The sequence below is a fragment of the Juglans regia genome, chromosome 13 (assembly GCF_001411555.2).
Source record: "Juglans regia cultivar Chandler chromosome 13, Walnut 2.0, whole genome shotgun sequence".
Taxonomy (NCBI): domain Eukaryota; kingdom Viridiplantae; phylum Streptophyta; class Magnoliopsida; order Fagales; family Juglandaceae; genus Juglans; species Juglans regia.
The window spans coordinates 27,328,420-27,350,155 of NC_049913.1; the positions used below are offsets into that span (position 1 = coordinate 27,328,420).

At 39.4% G+C, this 21,736-nt stretch overlaps 1 protein-coding gene across 4 annotated transcripts; it reads right to left on the reverse strand.

Annotated features, from left to right (window-relative positions):
- Window positions 1-304: 304 nt before the first annotated feature.
- On the reverse strand, window positions 305-20,869 carry LOC109003995 (histidine kinase 4-like). Of its 4 annotated transcripts, none has more exons than XR_004797968.1 (12): window positions 19,804-20,869; window positions 19,278-19,511; window positions 19,015-19,184; window positions 7,750-7,968; window positions 7,469-7,655; window positions 7,327-7,378; window positions 6,972-7,201; window positions 6,649-6,747; window positions 5,709-6,424; window positions 4,406-4,909; window positions 2,270-2,686; window positions 305-635 (listed from the first exon to the last, which is right to left on the reverse strand). XR_004797968.1 is itself a non-coding variant. In XM_018982355.2 (11 exons), the coding sequence occupies exons 1-11, from the start codon at window positions 20,254-20,256 to the stop codon at window positions 2,428-2,430; spliced, it is 3,123 nt and encodes a 1,040-aa protein (XP_018837900.1). In that variant the 5' UTR covers window positions 20,257-20,869; the 3' UTR covers window positions 1,976-2,427. The 4 variants fall into 4 exon arrangements, 2 of the variants coding, with proteins under 2 accessions (XP_018837900.1, XP_018837901.1); XR_004797969.1 differs by having other exon boundaries at window positions 306-593; XM_018982355.2 differs by lacking the exon at window positions 305-635 and having other exon boundaries at window positions 1,976-2,686.
- Between the last annotated feature and the right edge of the window lie 867 nt (window positions 20,870-21,736).

Here is a 21,736-nt window from a genome sequence, read left to right on the forward strand (position 1 = left end):
AATTTGGTACCATGTTCCCTAGGACAATTGTCGATTTACCCAGAGATGTAATTGCTCTAATACCACCGTTTGTGATGCCCCTAGACCCCACTTGGGATTTGATAGAGATTGAAGCGTCGAGACATATAATTCAAGGCTACACACATTCGTTTATGACAGTTAACATGCAATGCTCCTAACATATTTCTAGTAGTATGTAATAATTGCAACGAAAAAAGGTTCAAGTCTACGTAAACATAGAGCAATTTATGTACGGTACCAAATGAAGTAATTATTAAAATTCCAATGTGCTTGTTTTGAAACTTCCAAAATACAAAATAAGGGTTTTAAACCACAATCCTTAGTACTTAGTTTACCACATATCCAAATCATTGTTCATAAGGGAATCCCCAAAACACATCCTAATTGGGCTTGTCTTTCGCTGCGATCTTCTGCAAGTTCTCGAAGAGTTTAAGTACTTCGCTAATAAACTTATCGACTGGCTTCAGCCTTTCCTCTACGGTTGGCTCCGTAGAGCGTTTAGGGCTTTTAGGGGCTTCCTTAATTGTGGGGGGACCCTCCTGCTTGTGCTTTCCCATAGTCCTCTTCAAATCCTGTTACAACTTCTACCATTTCAGGAGGAATGGTCGTGGAAACTACAACAGTGAGATTTCAAGAAATCTTAGCAAGTTAACCAAAAACATACAAGAAAATAACATAAGCATGCAGAGGCAAACCATGAGTAGGACATGCATGGACATAAACTTGACCAAAAACTCTCACTCTTATATTCTTCTCGAAAGCATAAACCAAGTATTCACGTAACAGTCATGTAAATACCATTTTCAATTCATATTACTCACTCTTAGCCATTTAAGCTATATACAATATGGGTGGACAACTTATGGCTCCTCTATGCACCATTGATGGCTTTAGACAACCTCAAGAAGTCAGATCGGCACAAATATGGTAGAAAAAATGAAGTGATGGCACGAGATTACCTCAAGAAGGCAAATCGGCACAAATATGGCAGGAAAATGTGAGGATCCTAGAAATTAGGGAGATATGGCGCATGCGTCATTATTGTAGCCATAACTTTGGCTATGGGTATGAAAATCGCACATATCGTGGTCACCATGCTATTCTTGGTGGTCCCTATCTTGAACTCAAAATCAGCATTTTTCTTATATGAATCTTCAATTTAAGTTGGATTTTTTTTTTTTTTTTGTGATATTTTACTTTCTGTTTTGAGATATGATTTTATTTCTGATGTGGGGCCATATTTTGGCAAGATACTTATTTTATTCCTTATTTCGGTGGTCAGCCTAACTTTTTTAGCTATTTAAGCCCAGCTTGTGAACTTCAAAGGGATACTTGACTTTTTTGGACTTTTATTAGTAAACCCTAATATCCAAATTTGTCTCAGAATTTTCTCTCTATTTGCATATTGCTCAATCTCAATCTCTAACTTCTGTTGATTAACTAGCTGCCAAAATAATCTTATTCTGCCCGACATCAATAAATGATAACAAAACCCTTCTAAACCAAGGATCCATTCCTTGCTTAGTTGCCAAACCAACTGGAAGTTGAACCCTCAAATTTTCCATTGACTTTCTTGCTGAATATTGGGCAGGAATTTGAATATAGACTTTCATGGAGGTGAATGGAAGCTAGTAAGACACATTTCGATGCTGAGGTATCCTCTCAATTCTGGAGGTGGGTTATTCTCAAATTTAACCAAATTTCTCATTATTTTCCATCCATCCAAATCAATTTCATCGACGTGTTACATAAAGTCACTAGAAACTTTTAAGGACTCGTGAATTTCTAGAACCATCAAGTATCTCACTAATTGTATCTCGATAATTGGATAAATCAACATGCATAAAATATAAATTATCATGATCATATTTTCACCTCACTACAAGGTGTATTGTATATCAAAGCCCTAAGTTTCTCTAATCCCCAAAAAAAAAGAAAAGAAAAAAGCAATGGGTTTCTAACAAAGTTTAATATCTGGTTTCAGCCATAACAAGTTTTCCTTTTCTCAATGTACAAAATGTTCATTGCCCAAAAGTCTTTTACAACAGAATTATACAAATTAAAATATTCAGACATTTTCCAAAGAATTCCCAGGAAAGCAAACGAAAATATATGATCTACACAATTTGGCTCCCTCCCAGTCTAGGGATCTATACATACAAGTGCGGATGGAGATGTTTGTAGCAGTATACATGCACTTGAAATCTAATCATGTTAAATTGGAGCCGGATAGAAATAATCACTGAACCTGTAAACGATGTCAGTTGAGGACTTCTTTGCATTCAAGGAAACCCACCATTGCTATCTGTAGGAAAACGAAATATACAAAGCATTCAATTTCTGGTACTTTTCATCCCACATGAGCTGCCACTTCAGGTTTGCCAGTAATGTGACTGGAAATTCTTGTTATAAGTCAGGCATGGATTTGGATTTGAAGAACTTTGCAACCGCCTGGTAAAGATTCTCTTCCTCAAAAGGCTTCGAGACATACCCATCCATCCCACATTTCAGGCACTCATCATATGTGGCATGAATCACGTCGGCTGTCATGGCCAATATTGGCACATGCCACTCTCTCCTAATAGTGCCTATATCATTAGCTCCACCATTCACTTGCTCATTAGCATTACTCTCGATTAGGCGTATTCGACGAGTGGCCTCAAACCTGCAATTGGAGAAAATTTACATGTTTTGTTGCGATGACTGTACCAGTGGATTGTAGTTCAAGAACATTTATATATAAATGATTCAACTTGTCCAGCCAAATGGTCTTTAAGCGGATAATATTTTGTCAAGCCTTGAATGAGCAGAAGTTATGCAAAAAGGATGTTCAAACCAAAAAGCTCAGCGAGTTATACGGCTACTAACTCACTATATGGAGAGCATTCACAGCAAGCTCTCCAAATTGCCTTTAATCCAACTTTTGAAAATTTTAATAATTCCGGAGAGCAACTATAGCAAAGCTAAATATTTTTTTGATCAAATATTATATTCAAGCCTCCCCTAGCTCAAAAAAGGCCCTTATTCCTACTTACGAAAAAATAAAGGCCCTCTCCTAAAACAAACAAACAAGCGTCTCTCTTCCTTGATCTCCCCCTCAACTCTTATTTAGAACATGACCGTTAGAAGAAGGCAAATTTTAGAGAGTTCAGTGTTGGGAAGAGACGAAATTTTAAAAACATATGATGGTTAGGAAAAAACGTAGTTTCAAACATATCAATGCTGGAAAGAAGTACTGAAAGAATATAGAGTGGGATGTATAGTGTTTTGTAAAGGCAGGTAACTAATATTAAAAAAAAAACAAAAAAAAAGGATGGTTTTTTTAGCTTAAATGTGGCTAAAGTTTTGAGGAGCCTTATGTGAATATGGTCTAACCATATCATTAAGAATTGCTACAACTAAATAGAAACTGAGTAACTAGGCAATTTTTAATATTAGCCTTGCAGTTTTTATGGAATAATTTAAAATTGGGAGAAAAATTTAAGTTCCCTGTTCCAACTAGCATGGCTTGCAGATGTCATGCATATATGCTCAGCAGCATGTTTTCCTGTTTTATGACCATGCTTGGTTTGCAATACGAATTTGAGACTAAAGCTTTTTGACAGTTTAAGGTAGAAAGGTTTTATATGTCAGTGCCATTCAGAAATTTAGTTGTAAATATGTCGGGATAGTAGATGAACCAGAATAAAAGGCAGATATGACTCAGATTTAGCACTCACTTTCTAGAACTCAAATCTAAGTTCACTGCCAAGGTTTTGACCGATTGTTGCTGTAAACAATTCCTTGTGGGTAGAAGATTATTTCAGAAATGTTGCTCCTTTCAGTTTGGTTCACTACTAAATAAAATTCCTGGTTGGATTTTTCTTTCAGTTGATCACCCCAAAAACCAGTCCCCCAAAAGAATAAAATAAAATAAAATATAATGAATAAAAATTAAAAATTGTGGTATTCGTCTCCTAAAACATTGGGACAGTTGAACAATAAGTATGCAAGCCTCGACTGCCAAGAGATATACATGTCAGATATATATGCAGTAGCGAACAAACTAGACAGCATCAGATAGGTGTTGCATCATTTTAACTACTAATAAAGGGATTAATTTTCCCATGATACATTAAAACGACCCACCATTAAAAAAAGTACCATTTAGATAAATGGTTGCACATATACAGAATATGTCTCAGCTGCCAAACAAAGTATACAAAGTTATGATATGTAGGTACCCATTAATTGAAACTAGTTGAAACATTGATTGCAATGCTTTTAATCTTTTCCTTGATGTCACAGGGTGGAACAAATATTAATGTAAATGAAATAAAAAGGGGACAACTCATCAATAAGTAACGATATATAATTGATTGCATTCAAGAATTTTAATACATACCCGTCCATTTCAGGCATTTGAATATCCATGAAGCAGGCATCAAAATGATGTGGTAGTTGAAGCAATGCCAGAGCAGCTTTCCCACTCTCAACGCACTCCACATCAGCTCCAAACTTCTTCAGCGCACCTGCAGCAACCCTGCGGTTAACCCTATTGTCATCAACAACTAAAATTTTCTTGCCACAAAGCAGGTTCTGAAGGTAAGAAGATCCATTAGGCATCTCTTTCCCCTGCCGTGTCTTCTTCCCTATCCCAAGCACCTGTTGAAGACATGCAGCAACCATACTTGCCCTCAAAGGTTTCATGATCACAGTATCTGCAAAACCTGCTGCCTTTGATTTCTCAAATTCGGCATCAACAATATTGGTTGCGAGAAGAATCAGCTTAGGCGCCTGAAACATATTCCCATTCTGTTTCCAGTCTAATAGTTGAACATTCAGACCTGCTTCCTCACCAGACTTCCATGATTCCTTCTCAACAAGAATTAAATCTGGCTGGAAGTTTCTGTCATAGTAGATAAAGTATTTTACTCAGATTTTATTTCATCATATTGTAAATTCGGCACTTGTCTGAAGATTATAATATTAAATTTTTTCATTTAAAAATGAGTTTTTTTGAGAGGTGTTGTGCACAAATATGTGGCATTCCTTGTCCAACCAAGGTAATGTCATGCTATTGCAATGTTTAGTCTAGCTATATGGGAATATGATACAGATACAACCCTTTTTTTAACCCTTTGAAAACTATGGTTTAAATGAAGAGCATATTTGGAAAATAATTATACTACTATAACTATTTCAAAACTTATTTTACAAAAATGTCTTCCATTTAAAATAGAATTGTAAAAAGAGTTGTATCCCTCTCATTGCTCTTTTGTTGTGTTCAAGAACTTACTTTATTGCACTCACTTGTTGTTTCCACAAATACCAACGGTTAAAGAATTTGAAGGATCTCATCCAATTGGAAATTTATACAAGACAGGTGAAGAAGAAACAAGGATAGACTTTTCATAAATTGAAGGCAACCCTGACCTATTGAAACGCCAAAAACATGCGCAGTCCATACAATTTGCTGTCTGAAGCATGGACAATTTTACACAAATGGGCAACATACAAGAAAAATGGTACAAGTGTCATGAAAAATTTGGGATGTGATGGTGTACATTAGTGAGACTTTCCCTCTGGGCTGTGCCAACAAAATCTGATAACGTTGTCATGGCTTTGCCTTTTACATAGAGATGCATAATTCAAAAATTGAGGTGGGGGAAATCAGAAAAAGAATAAGAAAATAAAGGAGAACTAACCGAGATGTCAAAGAACCATTCTTTCCGCACATAGCAACTGCAATCTTGATGCTACTAGAAACTTCAACGAGGATACCTAGTCTCTGTAAATGGTACCTAGTTACAGCAGCTCTAACTGGTTTCTCATCAACTACTAATGCTTTTAATCCTCTAAAACCAGAAGGCAAATCTTCGTATTTAGGTTTTTTTATATCACAGAAAGCATCTTTCTTGCACCTTTCAAAAACAGCAGTGAATGAAAATGTGCTGCCAACCTGAGGTCGGCTTATGAAATTTATCTGACCACCCATTAGCTCAACCAGACACCTGCTGATGCTCAGGCCGATACCAGTTCCTCCATAATGTCGAGAGGTTGAGCTATCTGCCTGCATGAAGGGCATGAAAACCCGATCCTGGGCTGAAAGTGGAATCCCAATTCCAGTATCCTCCACACATACCATCAAAGTGACATGTTCAGCCACTTCATTTGCGTTCATTATGTTAGGTGAAGCATCAGAACAGAACTCTTCATCAGCAATTAGATGCTTAAACATATCCCAACTATTCCGCTCATCAGCAGCTTCACAACCGCTCAAGTTTTTAAACTGATGACCACCAGATACAAATAGACCTCCATCTGATTTACCATTCAGACAAGTTTCAGCATTTTTATTTACCATGGCCATTGTTTGTTCAGCTAGATGAGCTTTAACAAGTACATGTCCACGTTCGGTGAACTGCAATATGCGCATTATGGTTAATATTAACCATCAACTAGATTGGAAAAGAAAGGGTAAAATCAGTGGTTGATAAACAGACTAAATAGTTTAAAGTTCACATCAAGAGGGCAAACCATAAACTTCCACTAGTACAGAAGATCATTGCCTGAAGTGAAGTTCACAACATAAACCAAATAAATTGATCTGTATGAAATAGATGGTAGCTTTAATGATACACGTACTTTAACAGAGTTGCCCACAAGATTTGTAATAATCTGCCTGAACCTCCCTGGATCACCCACTACGATTTCAGGAACTTTATCGGAAACAAACACTGCCAGCTTTGTTTCCCAATTTGTCATATATCCAAGTTCAGAGGATTGTAGAGTTTCAAAATACATCATGAAAAATGCCATAGTTGGTATCAGAACCCATAGCAAGAAAGCGAAAACGACAGATTAAACATGAGATGAAGAGAACAAATATTGGTTCATATTCACACCAGGTCAGGTGGCCATATCGGTCTACAAAGATGATGAAAAAACTGGCTTGCTTCTGAGCTTACCTCAATGCCTTTGTGTCTAGACTTCTCGGAAAATAAAGAGAGGACATCATCTAGTATTGATCTGAGGTCAAATGGAACTGCTTCCAGCTCTAACTTGCCAGCCTCAATTTTTGCCCGGTCAAGCACCTCATTAATTAATGCTATAAGTGCCTTCCCACAGGCTCGTGCAGTTTGAGCATAATCCCTCTGAGTTGAACTCAGCTCTGTATCTAAAAGCAGTGCAAGCATTCCTGCAATTATATGCAGAGTAACAATTTCATCACTTTAGATAGCTTTCAAGAGAAAAAAATAAAAAGAAGAATAAGAAGACATAATATTTTCAATTGAGAAGAAAAAATTAGGACATTGAACATACCAAGGATGCCATTCATGGGTGTTCTAATTTCATGAGAAACAGTAGCTAGAAACTGGCAAGGTTGGAAGTAAAACTCATGTTACATCGTTGAAGCCAGGAAATTGACTTTTTGAAGTATGCTTTATAAAAACATCAATAGTACCTGTGATTTCGCAACATCTGCAGCTTCTGCTCGAACTTTCAACTCCTCCATTTCCTGGAAATCATCTTCGACTTTAACAATGTGAATTCCTGCACCATGTAAGATATAACCTACTAGTAAACCAATCACGAAGAACAAAAGCGCCGTGCTGAGTGCTGTCCACGACACAGGTGCCTTCTGATGGTATCTGCTCAAGATACAATGATAAGCATCTATGAGACAAACCGTGGAACTCTTCCATCTGTCCGCTGAAAATGTGATCAACAGCTGGATACACTTACCTACATATCATTTGATGCTTCCGAAAAGGATCTCCAAAATCAAGCTTGCTCTCATGTAAGAGATAGGTGTCACCATCTCGATATTGGTGACCATACATGATCAGGGGATCAGAGGAGTTGGTGACATCATATACATTCACTAAAATCGCCTGATTCCCAGCAAGTTGGCCAAGCAAATTCTCCACAAGGGACTCAACATCAAAGGCTCCACCAACATATCTGCTTTAAATCAGAAGTCCATTAGCAAACATCTACAAATTTCCACATTAATTTGAGAAAATGAAATAAAAGGCTTCTAATTTCTAATCCAGTATAAGGCCCATCAAAACATATTTTAAAGATGGGTAAAATAAAAAAATAAAAAAATAGAGGGAGAAAATAGAGCTGCCAAGAGGGATCATGCTGAACCTTCACATGTCATAGATAAGAGGAAAGTGATAGCGGGGAGTACTCTGCTATTACTCTCCGTACATTTTCTGCTTTTCTCCATTTTCTTGGTTTTTCCTGTCCTTGTTTCTGGTTAGGGCCTTCATTGGTGGTAGTTCATTGTGGTAATTAGCATGTAGCTCAGTTGGGTGTTAAGATTTTTTGTCCTTGCTTCTGAATCAAAACTTTGTTTCGGAAGTCTGGATGAGTAAGAGCTGGTGTCTGCATGTAAGAGCTTAACTTAATCATGAGAAGGATTGCAATTGAATCGAAGGTGTTTGAGATAAGGACGGAGGGGCGTGAAGTGCTTATCACGGAGAGGGGTTGGAAAGGATCGCAAACATTGAAGTTGGGCTGGGATACAGCATGCTGGGTCTTAAGGGCTTTGGAGGAATGTTCTCAGCATGGAAGGAAGGTGTATTATTCTGCTTACAAGGATGGTAACAGGGGATACATCGCGCAGAAGAGCTTCAATTCCCGTGGCAGTTTCTTGGCCCTAGTGGAGTATAGTGGAGAGGGGCGTCGGAGCTTCATCTTTATCCCTGGGGAAAGGTAAGGAATGGGGTGGAGGAGGCTTGCAGCAGTCGTGAGGGAGGTGAGTAACAAAGGTGCTCAGGGGAGAAGTCTTCCATCTTCGTCGTCAACAGTAACTCGGTCGTACTTGGAGGTTCTATAGACACCTCGAGAGGGGAGAAACTTTGCTTTGGCAGTCTTGAATAGAGTAGGGGAAGCTCCTGTTGTGGTAGGTGCACAGAGGCGGGAGGGTGATGGCAGAGGCGTGTCTGGGCAAAATGATGCAAGTATTTTGAAGGATTTGCAGGATATGCATGCAGCTTTGGAAGAGATGGTTGTTAAAGTCAATAGGATGATACGGTGCGTCTTGGGTAAAGGAGTTATGGGTTCGAATTTGGGCCTGGGGAGTGGGCCGGAGTCTGAGAATGAAGGTAAGGCCCAGTCCAAACATAATTTCGGATCCAAGCCCAACCAGCCGAAAGCTTTGGCGTGGAGGAAGAAGCCGCAGGTCTGGGCGGACTCAGAGGTGGGTGGGTCAGTGCCTCTGACGTCGGCGAAGCCATGGTGATGACGCAGGCTCTCGAAGCTTCGTTGGAAGAAATGCTGCTTGTAGCAGAGTCCGTTAAGCATGGAGGGGCGAAACCAGGCAGTTCTGCCGTAAGATCAGAATCAAACGACTCGACTCATGCACAGACTCAGTCGACGGTAGTAGTGAAGGAGATCCCGACGTCAATCGTGAGGAGTAAAGTTGTTTCTCTCGGGAGCAAAGGCAAGACAGTTTCGGCTCAAGCCAGAGACTATGTATCGGAGCCGATATCAGCACAAACGCTTCCACCATTGGCACAGAATATGTCGATAGGCACAATGGAAGCTTCGGAGGAGCTTCTGGTGGTCCACCATGTTCTAGAAAGGGAGGCAGGGGAAATTGTTGAGGATGTTGAGGGACATTGTGAGGTTCTGACTTCTATGGTCACCCATACGAGGGAGGTTGGGGAAAATGGCAAGGCTGCTGAGGGACAAAATGAGATTCTGACCTCTATGGTGGAAAGGGGTAATTGTTAGAAGAAAGTAGGCAGATTGAGTTTGAAAGGTCTGAAAGAGAAGAATTGGAAGAGCTGGAAGAGCAAGTTAGGATGGCCTCGGTGCCAGAACTCGAAGTAGCTGTTTATGAGGAGGAGATGGATAGTTCATCTCCATTACAGATGACTCCTCTTCAAATTGTGTCAGAGAAAACCTCAGATTGGGTCTTTAAACAAGTGGAGAAAATTCAAAGCTGTGGGGGTCTCTTTTATGAGGGTTATGAAGAACAATTGAGGGCACTTTTAGTTGTTATTGAAGCTGGTCGATCCATGGTAGAGCAGTCATCTGTGAAAAAGAAGCGGGAGTTGAAAAGATTACATTGTTCCATTAATTATGACAATAAGGAGGGTACCTTAGGGAGGAACAAATTTAAAGGGAGGGATGTCATATCTGTTAATGAAGCCTAAAATTATGTCGTGGAATATAAGGGGGATCAATAATGTCAATAAACGCCTTCACATCAGGTCTATTATTCATAGTTGGAAGATTGATGTTGTTTGTCTTCAAGAAACAAAATTAGAAAATGTGGACAGAAATGTTATTAGTAGCTTGTGGAGAGGTTCATTTGTAGGCTAGTCTTACCTAGCCTCTTCTGGTGCTTCTGGTGGAGTTCTAGTCATGTGGGATAGTAGAGTTGTCAAGATGGTAGAAGAGTGTATTGGAAATTACATGGTGGCATGTGTTTTAAGGAACGTGGAAGATGGGTGGTCATGGGCATTAGCAAGTGTCTATGGCCCCAATAGGGATCGGGATAGGAACCTGATATGGGATGAAGTATCAGAGTTATATTCTATGTGGGATCTTCCTCGGTGCATATGTGGGGATTTCAATATAGTTTGATTCCCAAGTGAGAGGGCGGGTCTTTCTTCAATAACTGCAGCAATGGAGGCTTTCTCACAGTTGATTTTCGACTTAGAATTGCTGGATTTGCCGTTGGTGTGGGGTGAATATACGTGGTCCAATTCTAGAGGCAGTTCAAGATTGGACAGATTTTTAGTTTCATCGTCGTGGGAAGCTCATTATCCGAAGTTGTGCCAAAAACGGTTCCCAAGGATAGGATCGGATCACTTCCCCATTATTCTTGAGTGTGGGGGTATTCATGAGGGCAAACGGTACTTTAAATTCGAGAATATGTGGGTAGAAGTGGAGGGCTTCGTCGATATGGCAAAAAATTGGTGGCTGTTGTACCGGTTTGAGGGGACTCCTAGTTTTGTTTTGACTAGTAAACTTAAAGCTTTAAAAGCTGATCTGAAGATTTGAAATAAGGAGGTTTTTGGGAATGTTGAGCAGCAGAAAAAAATCCTTTGGGATGAGCTCCAATCCTTGGAAGCTGATGGGGATAGAGAGGAGAGTTTGTCTAGGATGAATGAAGTAAAAATAGAACTTGAGAGGGTTCTTTTGAGGGAAGAAATATCATGGAGGCAAAAGTCGAGAGTTCTTTGGCTCAAAGAGGGGGATAAGTGTACTAGCTTCTTCTACAAAATGGTCAATTCTCATAGACGTAACAACGCTATTGAGATGTTAAGAGCTGAAAATAATCTGCTTACATTACCGGCTGAGATCCAAGAGCATGCTGAGCAGTATTTTAGTTCCCTCCTTAGTGAGACGGAAGATTGGAGACCTAAGATAGATGGATTGAACTTTGCAACGGTGGATGCTTCTTCAAAAAGTTGGCTGGAAAGGCCGTTCGAAGAGCTTGAGGTGCATCGGGTGGTGTGTGGAATGAGGAGAGACAAAGCTCCCGGGCCGGATGGCTTTTCTATGGCATTTTTTCAGGATTGTTGGGAGTTTGTGCGGGAGGATGTGATGAAAGTTTTTCATGAATTCTATGAGTTTCAAAAGTTTGAGAAGAGTTTGAATGCCACTTTTATTACCTTAATTCCAAAAAGAGTGGGTGCTTCGGAGTTGAAAGAGTTTCGCCCAATTAGCTTGGTAAGTAGTGTCTATAAGATTATTTCAAAGGTGTTAGCAAATAGAATGAGCAAAGTGATGGGGAAGATCATTTCCAAATCTCAAAACGCATTTGTTAAAGGACGACAAATTATAGATTCGGTGTTGATTGCAAATGAATGCGTAGATAGCCGCATGCGGGAAGGGGCTTCGGGGGTCCTTTGTAAGTTGGACATGGAAAAAGCATATGATCATGTAAACTGGAATTTTCTTTTGTATATGCTTAGAAGATGCGGTTTCGGTGATAAGTGGTGTGGCTGGATAAGTCACTGCATTTCAACAGTCCGCTTTTCTATTCTTGTTAATGGGCAGCCTTGTGGGTATTTTTCGAGTTCTAGAGGTTTGAAGCAGGGGGATCCCTTATTTCCCTTCTTGTTTGACATTGTTATGGAAGCCTTGAGTCGAATGGTGGAGGCAGTGGTAGGAGCAGGATTTATCTCGGGATTTTTAGTGGGAACCAAATCTAGTTGCCCCTCTACTATATCACACTTGCTTTTTGCTGATGACATCCTCATTTTTTGTGAGGCTGTTGAGGAACAAATTCAAATTTTGAGGGCTGTCCTGCTATGTTTTCAAGCCATCTCGGGATTAAAAGTGAACTTAAGTAAATCGGAATTGGTACCGGTGGGAGAGGTTCGTAATATTCATCACTTGGCTGAATTTCTGGGGTGTAAAGTTGCATTTCTGCCCATAAAATATTTGGGACTACCGTTAGGGGCATCTTTTAAGGCCAAACACATTTGGGACAGGGTGATCGAGAAGATAGAGAGGAAGTTGGCAACTTGGAAAAGGACTTACTTATCTAAAGGGGGTAGGATTACTCTTATAAAGAGTACTCTCTCAAATATTCCTACTTACTTCCTATCTTTATTCCCTTTAGCAGTTGGTGTGGCCAATCGTATTGAAAAATTATATAGAGATTTTCTTTGGGGAGGCTTGGGAGAGGAGACCAAAATTCCCTTAGTAAGTTGGAAAAAAATCTGCTGTCCGATTGCTGATGGAGGTCTGGGTATTCATAGTCTATGTAGTTTTAATAAGGCGTTGTTGGGGAAGTGGCTATGGAGATATCATGGGGAAGAGGAAGCATTGTGGAGGGGGGTGATTGATTGCAAGTATGGTAGTGATTGGGGAGGATGGTGTACCAAGGAGAGTAGGGATTCGTATGGAGTGAGTCTATGGAAGTTTATTAGGAAAGGTTGGGGTCACTTCCTAAAACAAGTTTACTTCTCGGTTGGTGATGGCTCAAAAATCAGATTTTGGTCTGATGTTTGGTGTGGGGATATTGAATTATATCGAGCATTTCCGGTTGTTTTCAGGTTGGCAACTAATAAGCAAGCTTCAGTTTCCGACGTGATGGTATCTTCCAATGGAGTGGTGCTTTGGGATGTAGGCTTCTCCAGATCTGTCCAGGATTGGGAAGTAGATGAGGTTACTGATTTTTTTAGACAGTTGTATTCAGTGGAGTTAAGAAAACAGGGCAGGGACCAACTTTGTTGGAATCAAACAGCCTCTAAAAAATTTACAGTTCGGTCTTTTTATAAAGTGATACTAAATCAGCACCATATTGGCTTTCCTTGGAAGAGGATTTGGAAGGCTCATGTTCCGTCAAGGGTGGCTTTTTTTGTATGGACAGCAGCAATAGAGAATATTCAGACTATTGACAACTTGAGGAAGCGCGGAATGATTGTTGTGGATTGGTGCTTTATGTGCAAGAAAGAAGCGGAATCAGCGAACCACCTACTACTTCATTGTGAAATGGCTAAAGTGCTATGGGATGGTGTGTTTGGAAGGGTTGGGCTGTGCTGGGTTATGCCAGAAGCAGTGGTCGATTTCCTAACATGCTGGACCAACTTTTAAATGCATACTTGTTCCCAAGTGGCAACTGCTTGGAAAATGTTGCCTTTGTGTATTATGTGGTGTATTTGGTAGGAGAGAAATGAGCGGTGCTTTAATGATCGGGAACGCAATAGAGATGCATTTTGGAAGTTTTTTTATAAGCACTCTACTTAGCTGGTTCTCTGCTGTTGTACTGAAGGGAGGGGCTGTAAACGCGTTCCTGTCTTCGTTTTTCTAAGTTCTAGAATGTATTAGGTGTTTCTTGTGTATACTTCATGTGTACTCAGGCTATGCCTATTACATTGTTATTAATAAAGTTATTACTTATCAAAAAAAAATAGAGTGGAAGACACACAGATGTTAGTAATGCCCAAGACTGGTGCGAGTAATGAACATGGTCTAGGAGTAAGGCTCACATGGCATGTGAGTCAACAAACCATCACCAAAATCATAAGCTCATAGTTCAGCGTGAGGCTAATTTAGCAAATACATGAAAGGGAAAAAAAAGGCAAATGTATGAAAGAAGCAATAGGTCAACTTATCTCACAGTTTTACAAGCACTATAAGAGTCCAATATGATCGAGAATTGATCTTTTACCCTAGTACACAGGAACTATACAAAACATTCACCCAACTAGCAAAGGGAGAAGTTGCTAAAAATTCATGGAAAGTAGAAATTGAAGACTCTACACTATTGTGGACCACTATATAGTAATACAGGGTTTTAAGAAAGGAGGATTTGACCTCAAACACTTTTTTCTAAGTCTTTATAATAATGCCAACTTCTTTCCAAATACACCATACAAGCCGGTGTCATCTTCCACAATAATTCACATTGATGGTTCTTACATGCTAGGAGATCCACTACTCAGGAAGGCATCATCCACTCTATCACGAATAAGAAAAAAATCGTACTCCATAAAGCACTACCATTCTCACAATTTTTTTTTATCAGTAAACAAAATTTTTATTGATCAAAAGAGCAAGCAAAAGCCCAAGTATATGGGACATATACAAGAGCAACGCCTAAGCATACTAGTTTAGTGATCCAAGGAAATCATTGAAGGTCATGCCATAAAAATCAATTACAATCGACCAATGAAGTAAAATATTGAAAAACAAAGTTCTAAGCTCATCCATTAACTGTTCTTGGTCTTCAAAGCTTCTATCATTCATCTCCCTCCAAATGCACCACCATAGGCATATTGATAACATCTTCCATATAGGTGCAAGTTGAGAGTTGCCCCGAATGCTACTCCAAGAAGCTAGGAGGTCACTTACCCTTCTCAGCATCACCCAAGCTAATCCCAAACGAGCAAAAACTTCATTCCACAGTTTTTCACAATGAAGTAGTAGATGATCAATGGACTCACCGCTCTTCTTGCACATACAACACCAATCCATGACTATGATTCGACATTTCCGCAAGTTATCTAGAGTGAGAATCTTTCCCAAAGAAGCCATTCATACAAAAAAATGTTGCCTTTAGAGGTGTCTTTGTCTTCCAAATGCTCTTTCATGGAAATGTATTTGTGTTATGAGTGGTCATAGTGTGGTAGAAAGATCGGACTGAGAATATCCCTTTCTTAGAGGGACCCCAAAATATCTTGTTTTCACCTCCCCCCGACAGATGGGAGTACACAAGATCAAATAAAACCGAAAAAACATCAATTTCTCAATCTTGTGCATCTCAAAGGAATGTAACATTCTATCGGGGAAGACTATTGGATATGATTAATAGATCCGCAATCGAAACTTCTTTCATTCTTGATAAGCCATAAACTTGTGGATAAACTTCCTTGAATGCACTATCACCGCACATACATCATGCCAAAATTTGACCTTTAATCCATTACGCACAGCAAAGCGAGTATTTACTGCATGTATCTCAACCTCTTCTTATATGCTTCCATAACCCCACTCCATAAGGCCCACTCACCTCATTAGAACACCACCCTCTCCATGGTTCCCCATGCTTCAATGCGATGAAAATTCTCCACAAGGCCCCTCGTTCATAGTGCTCCATAACCATTTGCCAAGCAAGGCTTTGTTGAAAGATTTCAAGTTTCGGATTCCCAAACCTCCTTTAATGGGAGAGAAAATTGGGCCTATTTTACCAAGTGGAATTTAAACTCGTCATCATTTAACCCCCCCCCCCCCCAAAAAAAAAAATCATGTTTGAAGTTTCTCCATGCAATGAGCCACCTTTGTGGGGAGAGGAAATAATGAGAGGAAGTAAGTTGGTAAATTGGAAAGAGTGTTTTTGGTTAGGGTCACCCTACCCCCTTTAGATAAATACATCCTCTTCCAACTAGCTATTTTCATCTCCATTTTTTCTAGAACATTGTCCCAAATAGATTTCGATTTGAACGTTCAACCCAATTGGAGGTCAAGATATTTCATGGGCAGCAGAGATATCTTACACCCCAAAAATGAACACCATACTCTCTACATTAGGAACATTCCCCACTGACACTACTTCTAACTTGGCTAAGTTTACCTTCAACCTTGATGCACTTCAATGCATAATAAGAGAGCCCTCTAGGCTTGAATTTGATCATGCCTGGCCCCACAAAAGATTAAGGTCATTGGCGAATAATAAATGAGATATGTTGAGCGAACTAATGATTGCCTCCCTCACTAAGAATCCAAATATGAATCCACCCTCCACGACACATGAAATCATCTTACTAAAAGCTTCCATTGCAAAGACAAAAAGTAGTGGAGATAGAGGGTCACATTGTCTCAATCCTCATGAGCTTTTAAAGAAGCCTTTCGGTGTGCCATTCACCAACATAGAGAAACAAGGCGTAGAGATACAGTGATGAATCCATCTACGCCACTTCGTACCAAAGCCACATCTCTCGAGCATATGAAGTAAAATATCCAATTGACATGATCATAGACTTTTTCCATATCTAGCTTGCACAAAAGCCTCGACTCTCCCAACTTGTTTTGACTATCCAGACATTCGTTGGCTATAAGTACTGAGTCAAGGATTTGCCTACCTTTGACAAAAGCAATTTGAGGCTTTGATATTAATTTCTCCAACAGTTTGCTCAACCTATTCGCCAATACTTTTGATAGAATTTTGTAGAACCCGCCCACCAAGCTGATGGGACAATAATGTTTTTCCTTTACAGCACCAGGCTTTTTAGGAACGAGTGAGCACTATAAAAGTTGCATTTAGGCTTTTTTTAAACCTTTCATTCTCATGGAATTCATGGAAGACCCCCATGATAACTTCTTTGAGCACTTTCCAACATGTTTGAAAAAAATCCATAGAGAAGCCATCCTCGATCCTGGAGCTTTGTCACCCACCATGGATTTTAAAACTTGCTTGACCTCTAACTCGTCAAATGGACAGGATCACGATTTAGCAAACCAGCCCGTGTAGTCTCAAATTCTGATCTCAACTTCATCAAAAATTGATCTCTCTAACTCTCTGCATGAACCTCCTGAAGTGCACCTAGTGCTTCTTGAGGAACCTTGGCATGAATAATGCCCGAATACTCGCTCCATAAATTAAGAAACCCACCATAGAATTGTTCAATGGACAGATTACCTTGGCTGTAGTTAGCAATCTCCAATTCCAATTGAAACCTTCTAGCATTGTTGTCTTGATTGTAGATATGCCTAAAATACTCTCACATCTTTTTATTACTTTCAATTTACACTAATTAGAGTCTGTTTGGATATTAAGAATATCTCAACATAATTATGAATAATATTGAAATAGTAGTGATTAGTTTGTGAATAGTAATGAAGTAGTATGAAAATAACTGAGAACAATTGTGTTTCCAAACAAGCCATAAAAGTCCAAGGAAAACGATACTATACCACCTAAGTTTGCCCCCAAAGATTATTCACCATGTGAGGCTCAATAGATCCCAACAGCCAAGACACAATTCTTGAATCCTTGCTTTCCCATTGAACAAGATCTGTTCCGCTGTCAGGAGCTTTACTCTTTACATCTCTATATGGCTCCACAACTCCTTCCCTTTCACAAACATCCTAAATTGGAACTCCCAGGCCAAGTAATTTTTTCAATTAAAACGCACAATAGTGTTTTCTCCTAACATCATAAAACAATATTGACTTCCAATACCCGCAACTAATACCTTGATAAAACCAGACAGAAACCAAGCAACGTCAGAAAACCTCAAAGAAAACACACCACCGAGAACCACAGAATTGACTAGAAAATCAAAGACCCTGAAGGGCTAAACCAAGAGACTACGAGAGATTTAGACAGCAAAATATTCTGGTTCAGAAAATAGCTCTAATACCATGTCAATTTTGTCTGAATGACCTTCACGTCTTATGACCTTTCATATATATAGAAACTATACAGCAATTACAACCGAGATTTTCTCTCAATCACCTAGCTGTTCACGCTATCCCTAGTTTGGAAAACCTAACTATACAAAATAAAGATAATAAAGACATGCCATATAAAGACATAAAGACATGCCATATAAAGATAATAAAGACATAGCTGCGGCAAACCTAACTAATAGGTTCCCGCACATCCTATTAGCAAATAGAACATTATAGATATCATACATTCCTTTCTTAGATGGGCCCAAAACCAGTCCATCGTTACTGTTGCTTCCCACCCAACTCGAGTACAACCTATCAAAAAACAAGGAGAAGAGATCCACTTCCCAATGGAGAGAATCATGCTTCTTTTATATATATATATATATATATATATATATATATATATTAGTCTTATTTAGAATTACCGTGTCTCTCAAGCATGTGAGGAGCACATGATTTTGAATGATATTAATGGAAACATGTGCTTAAAGGACATGGCAAATTTAGAGTCCGGGCTAAAGGATATTGCTCCAACCAGTTTGGCAGAACACTCAACGGCATATGGAGGAAAATGGAAGAAATTTCCTGTAAAAAACAATATTGTCTCGGGAAAAGAGATCCAGATGATACTAAGTGTTCAGTGGTACAAGGGAGATAGTAATTTGACTAAGATATCGTTAGTGACAACCTTAGAAAAACTCAAGCTACATCTATGTTTATACTCCAAAATGACTACTCAAAATTATAATTGGAACAATGTTGCATCACTATAAAGTTATTTTTTTTATTTAACTGGAATCATTATAAAGTTAAATTCCACCTAGTAAGGAACCAATGAGAAATTTGACACTCAATGCACCTTTGCATATCCATTTATCCCTATCATGCTTTTCTCATCTATTGTGCGACGTGATATGGTGGGGCGTCACACACTGCATCCTCAAACCACCACCTTTCACCAAATACAACCCTCAAAAAGATGCAAGTTCCCATTTGGTCAGTTTACAGGTCAACCTAATAACACCATGCCAAACTCAATGGGTTCATAAACTGTTAAATGCACACACTTAACAAACAAAGCCAACCATAAACTTTGAGAAAGTCTTACAATCAGAAAGGAAAACTCAGAGGACTTACCCTGCAGTTGCTTCGATGCGCTCTTGAACTGTTGGGCTCAAAGAGAGCTTCGATTTGTAAACCGGGAATGTCAGCACAACACCAAGATGATGAGATCCCAGCAGCCTGAAAGGGCTTGTCAAAACGGCTTTCCCAGTAGCCCTCGCCCTCAAAATGTTTTCTCTGTCTTCCTACTTTATGCAGAGGCAAATTTGCAGTCCATATGAAACACCAAACTTATACATTACTTGTACCATAAACTCTAAGCAAGTTAAGCGAAGTACCTCTCCAGACATCATGTCAAGTGATTCAAGGTAAGAAACGCTTTCCTGAGAATATACGACAGGAGCGTACTCGTCTCGCACAGGTGAAGGCTCCGTCTCCATTGTCTTTATCGTCCAACCATTTTGCCTCTCAAAATTTCCCCTTTCCGAATTAATCACTCTCTGTGCATAGGATACCCCACTCAGTAATGGCCGCTCAAAAGCGGTTCTAGCTGTGTACTCGGCAAAAGTTCCCTGCATTTTTGCAATTAACAGCACCTAATTAACTTCTATTGAAAAATACAAACACTCCATAATCACCTGCATTTAACACCCCAATTATCGTTTCCTGTGAACATGAAAAGTCAACTTAAACAGATATTGTACAATAATCTGGCTAAATATAACTACAGTCCTCATTTATCTGGGAACGAAACGGCCGAAGATGCCCGGATTCCAAATTCTTCTCTTTCCCTCAATAAACTGGCAACCAAACGATGCCTAAACAATTTTAGCTCAGAACTCGAGCACATGTAGAAACACAAACCTGATCAATTGCTGAAGGGTTCTTGTAATAATGGAAGGTGGAAACGAGGATGGCGAGAGCGTGAACATGATTAACGCAAACACTAAATTGATCTTGCAACATCCTAGCTCTCTGATCACACATGCTTCCTAGTACCTCCTTCCTTCGCACTTTATTATCGGCATCCATCCTACTGTATATGGTCATGCTCAAGAATGCCATCGCCATGATCCAAAGCAGCAGAAACTTTGGGAGCCAAGCCCTGTTGGCTTGAATGAATGTGTACCCTCTTTTGGTCCCCATTTGCCCATTCAATCTCACAGCGACAGACTGATGGTGGCCCTGCTGCATCTTCAGACCCATTGGTACTAAACTCCCTTTCACCCCTCTTGCTCTTTTGTCTCCTCTTCTTCTTGTTTCTGTGTTACCCCCCTTCATATCTAAGCTAGAAAACCCAAAATGATGTATACGCATAAATATAAAGTATTGTCATTTTTTTAGTAAGAAAATAAAAGGAGTTCCGAAAAACTTTTTAGTTTATCAATTACAGCATTGTTTTGCTTATTTAAACCTCCTAACCAAGCAAACCTCCTAACAACTGCAAAACAGCTCTCTCACTCTCTTCCCACTCACCCGGGTAGAGACCTATTTGTACGCTAGAAACTAGGAAGAGAGAAGGTCATGCAGACCCAGAATTTGAAATGAGGAAATCCGAATACTCTATTCTGAGAGGCAAGCAAGGCTCTCCAAAAATGGGGAAAAAAAAAGAAGCAAAACAAAAGCAAGAAAGAAAGAAACGACGAAAATTCCAAAGAACAGCCTCTGGCCCTCTCCCACTTCTTGTGTAATGGAAATAAAATACAGAAAACAAAAACACAGCGTAATGTCTTCTCCAACTCGAATAAAAAAGGGTGAAGTTTTATTTCACGGCGTCCGGACAAAGAAGAGTACGTTCACTGCTTTTCCTCCTTTGAATAGTCAACCAATCAAATGCCACAGACTGATCCCGATACAAACACAGACACAACAAACAGCGAATCGCACACAGCCCAGAACCAAACAGAGAAAGTATTCAACTCTATTAAGACCGGGGTTTACAATGTTTGCATGATGGGAAAGAGCTATTAGAATAGGTGGATTTATTTCACGTCGGCTTATTTTATTTTGTCCTATGCTTTTTAGGATTTTCCAAGATCCGCTCGTCTCCCTTATCTCTCTTTCTCTCCCCAAAGGCATCTATCTACCTGTCTCTGTTGCTGTTCTTTATCACAGTGTACTATTTCACATTCCAAACACCCCTCCCCCAATCACCTTAGTTAAAAACATCGAAGCTGAAAGTTGAACTTTCCAAACTTTCGAAGCTGATAACTACAAAGAAAGATAAAAGAGCTTCCAATGGGCCATATTTTTGTCTATTTTTGTAACAAAACCCAGAATCCGTTTTGGTTGCTCGATTAAATACGATCTTCCCCCCCACCAAAGAATTAGTTCTTTCTTTTCAAAGTCTAAAATCCTCCCGTCCGATCTTATTCTCTTCTGGGTTCTTTCAATTTTGTTCTGTTTCTAAAATTTCTTTTGTAGCTTTCATAAATTGTGCTACCTCAGTTTGGTCGGAATATCAGACATGATTTCGACGGAGAAGTAGCCAGAAGGTCCAGAAGGTGAGGGACCAGAAGAAGTCGCCATCGCAAATCTTTGCGATAATTACATGGCGACAAGGCCCAGATCTCATTCCCTCCTTAATTACCTCTTTACCCTTCTTTCTGCTACCGAATGCCCATAATGTCCCCCAGAGATATATTTAATTATGCTGGTAATTAATAAATTAATCGAGAAGACTTCCATTATTACTGTAGTGATGATTAGTGATTCTTAACTTCGGATGCTGCCTCAATTCTTACTTATGTTTTATTCATGCGATTTAATTATGAAAAAATCTTCTTATAAGTGAGTT

Coding starts and splice junctions, on each gene's coding strand:
- LOC109003995 (XM_018982355.2), bottom strand. CDS start 20,256: ATGCGTATACATCATTTTGGGTTTTCTAGCTTAGATATGAAGGGGGGT. Junction 7,202..7,326: donor ACCCATGAATGGCATCCTTG/GTATGTTCAATG, acceptor ATATAATTGCAG/GAATGCTTGCACTGCTTTTA. Junction 4,910..5,708: donor AATGGTTCTTTGACATCTCG/GTTAGTTCTCCT, acceptor CTACTATGACAG/AAACTTCCAGCCAGATTTAA.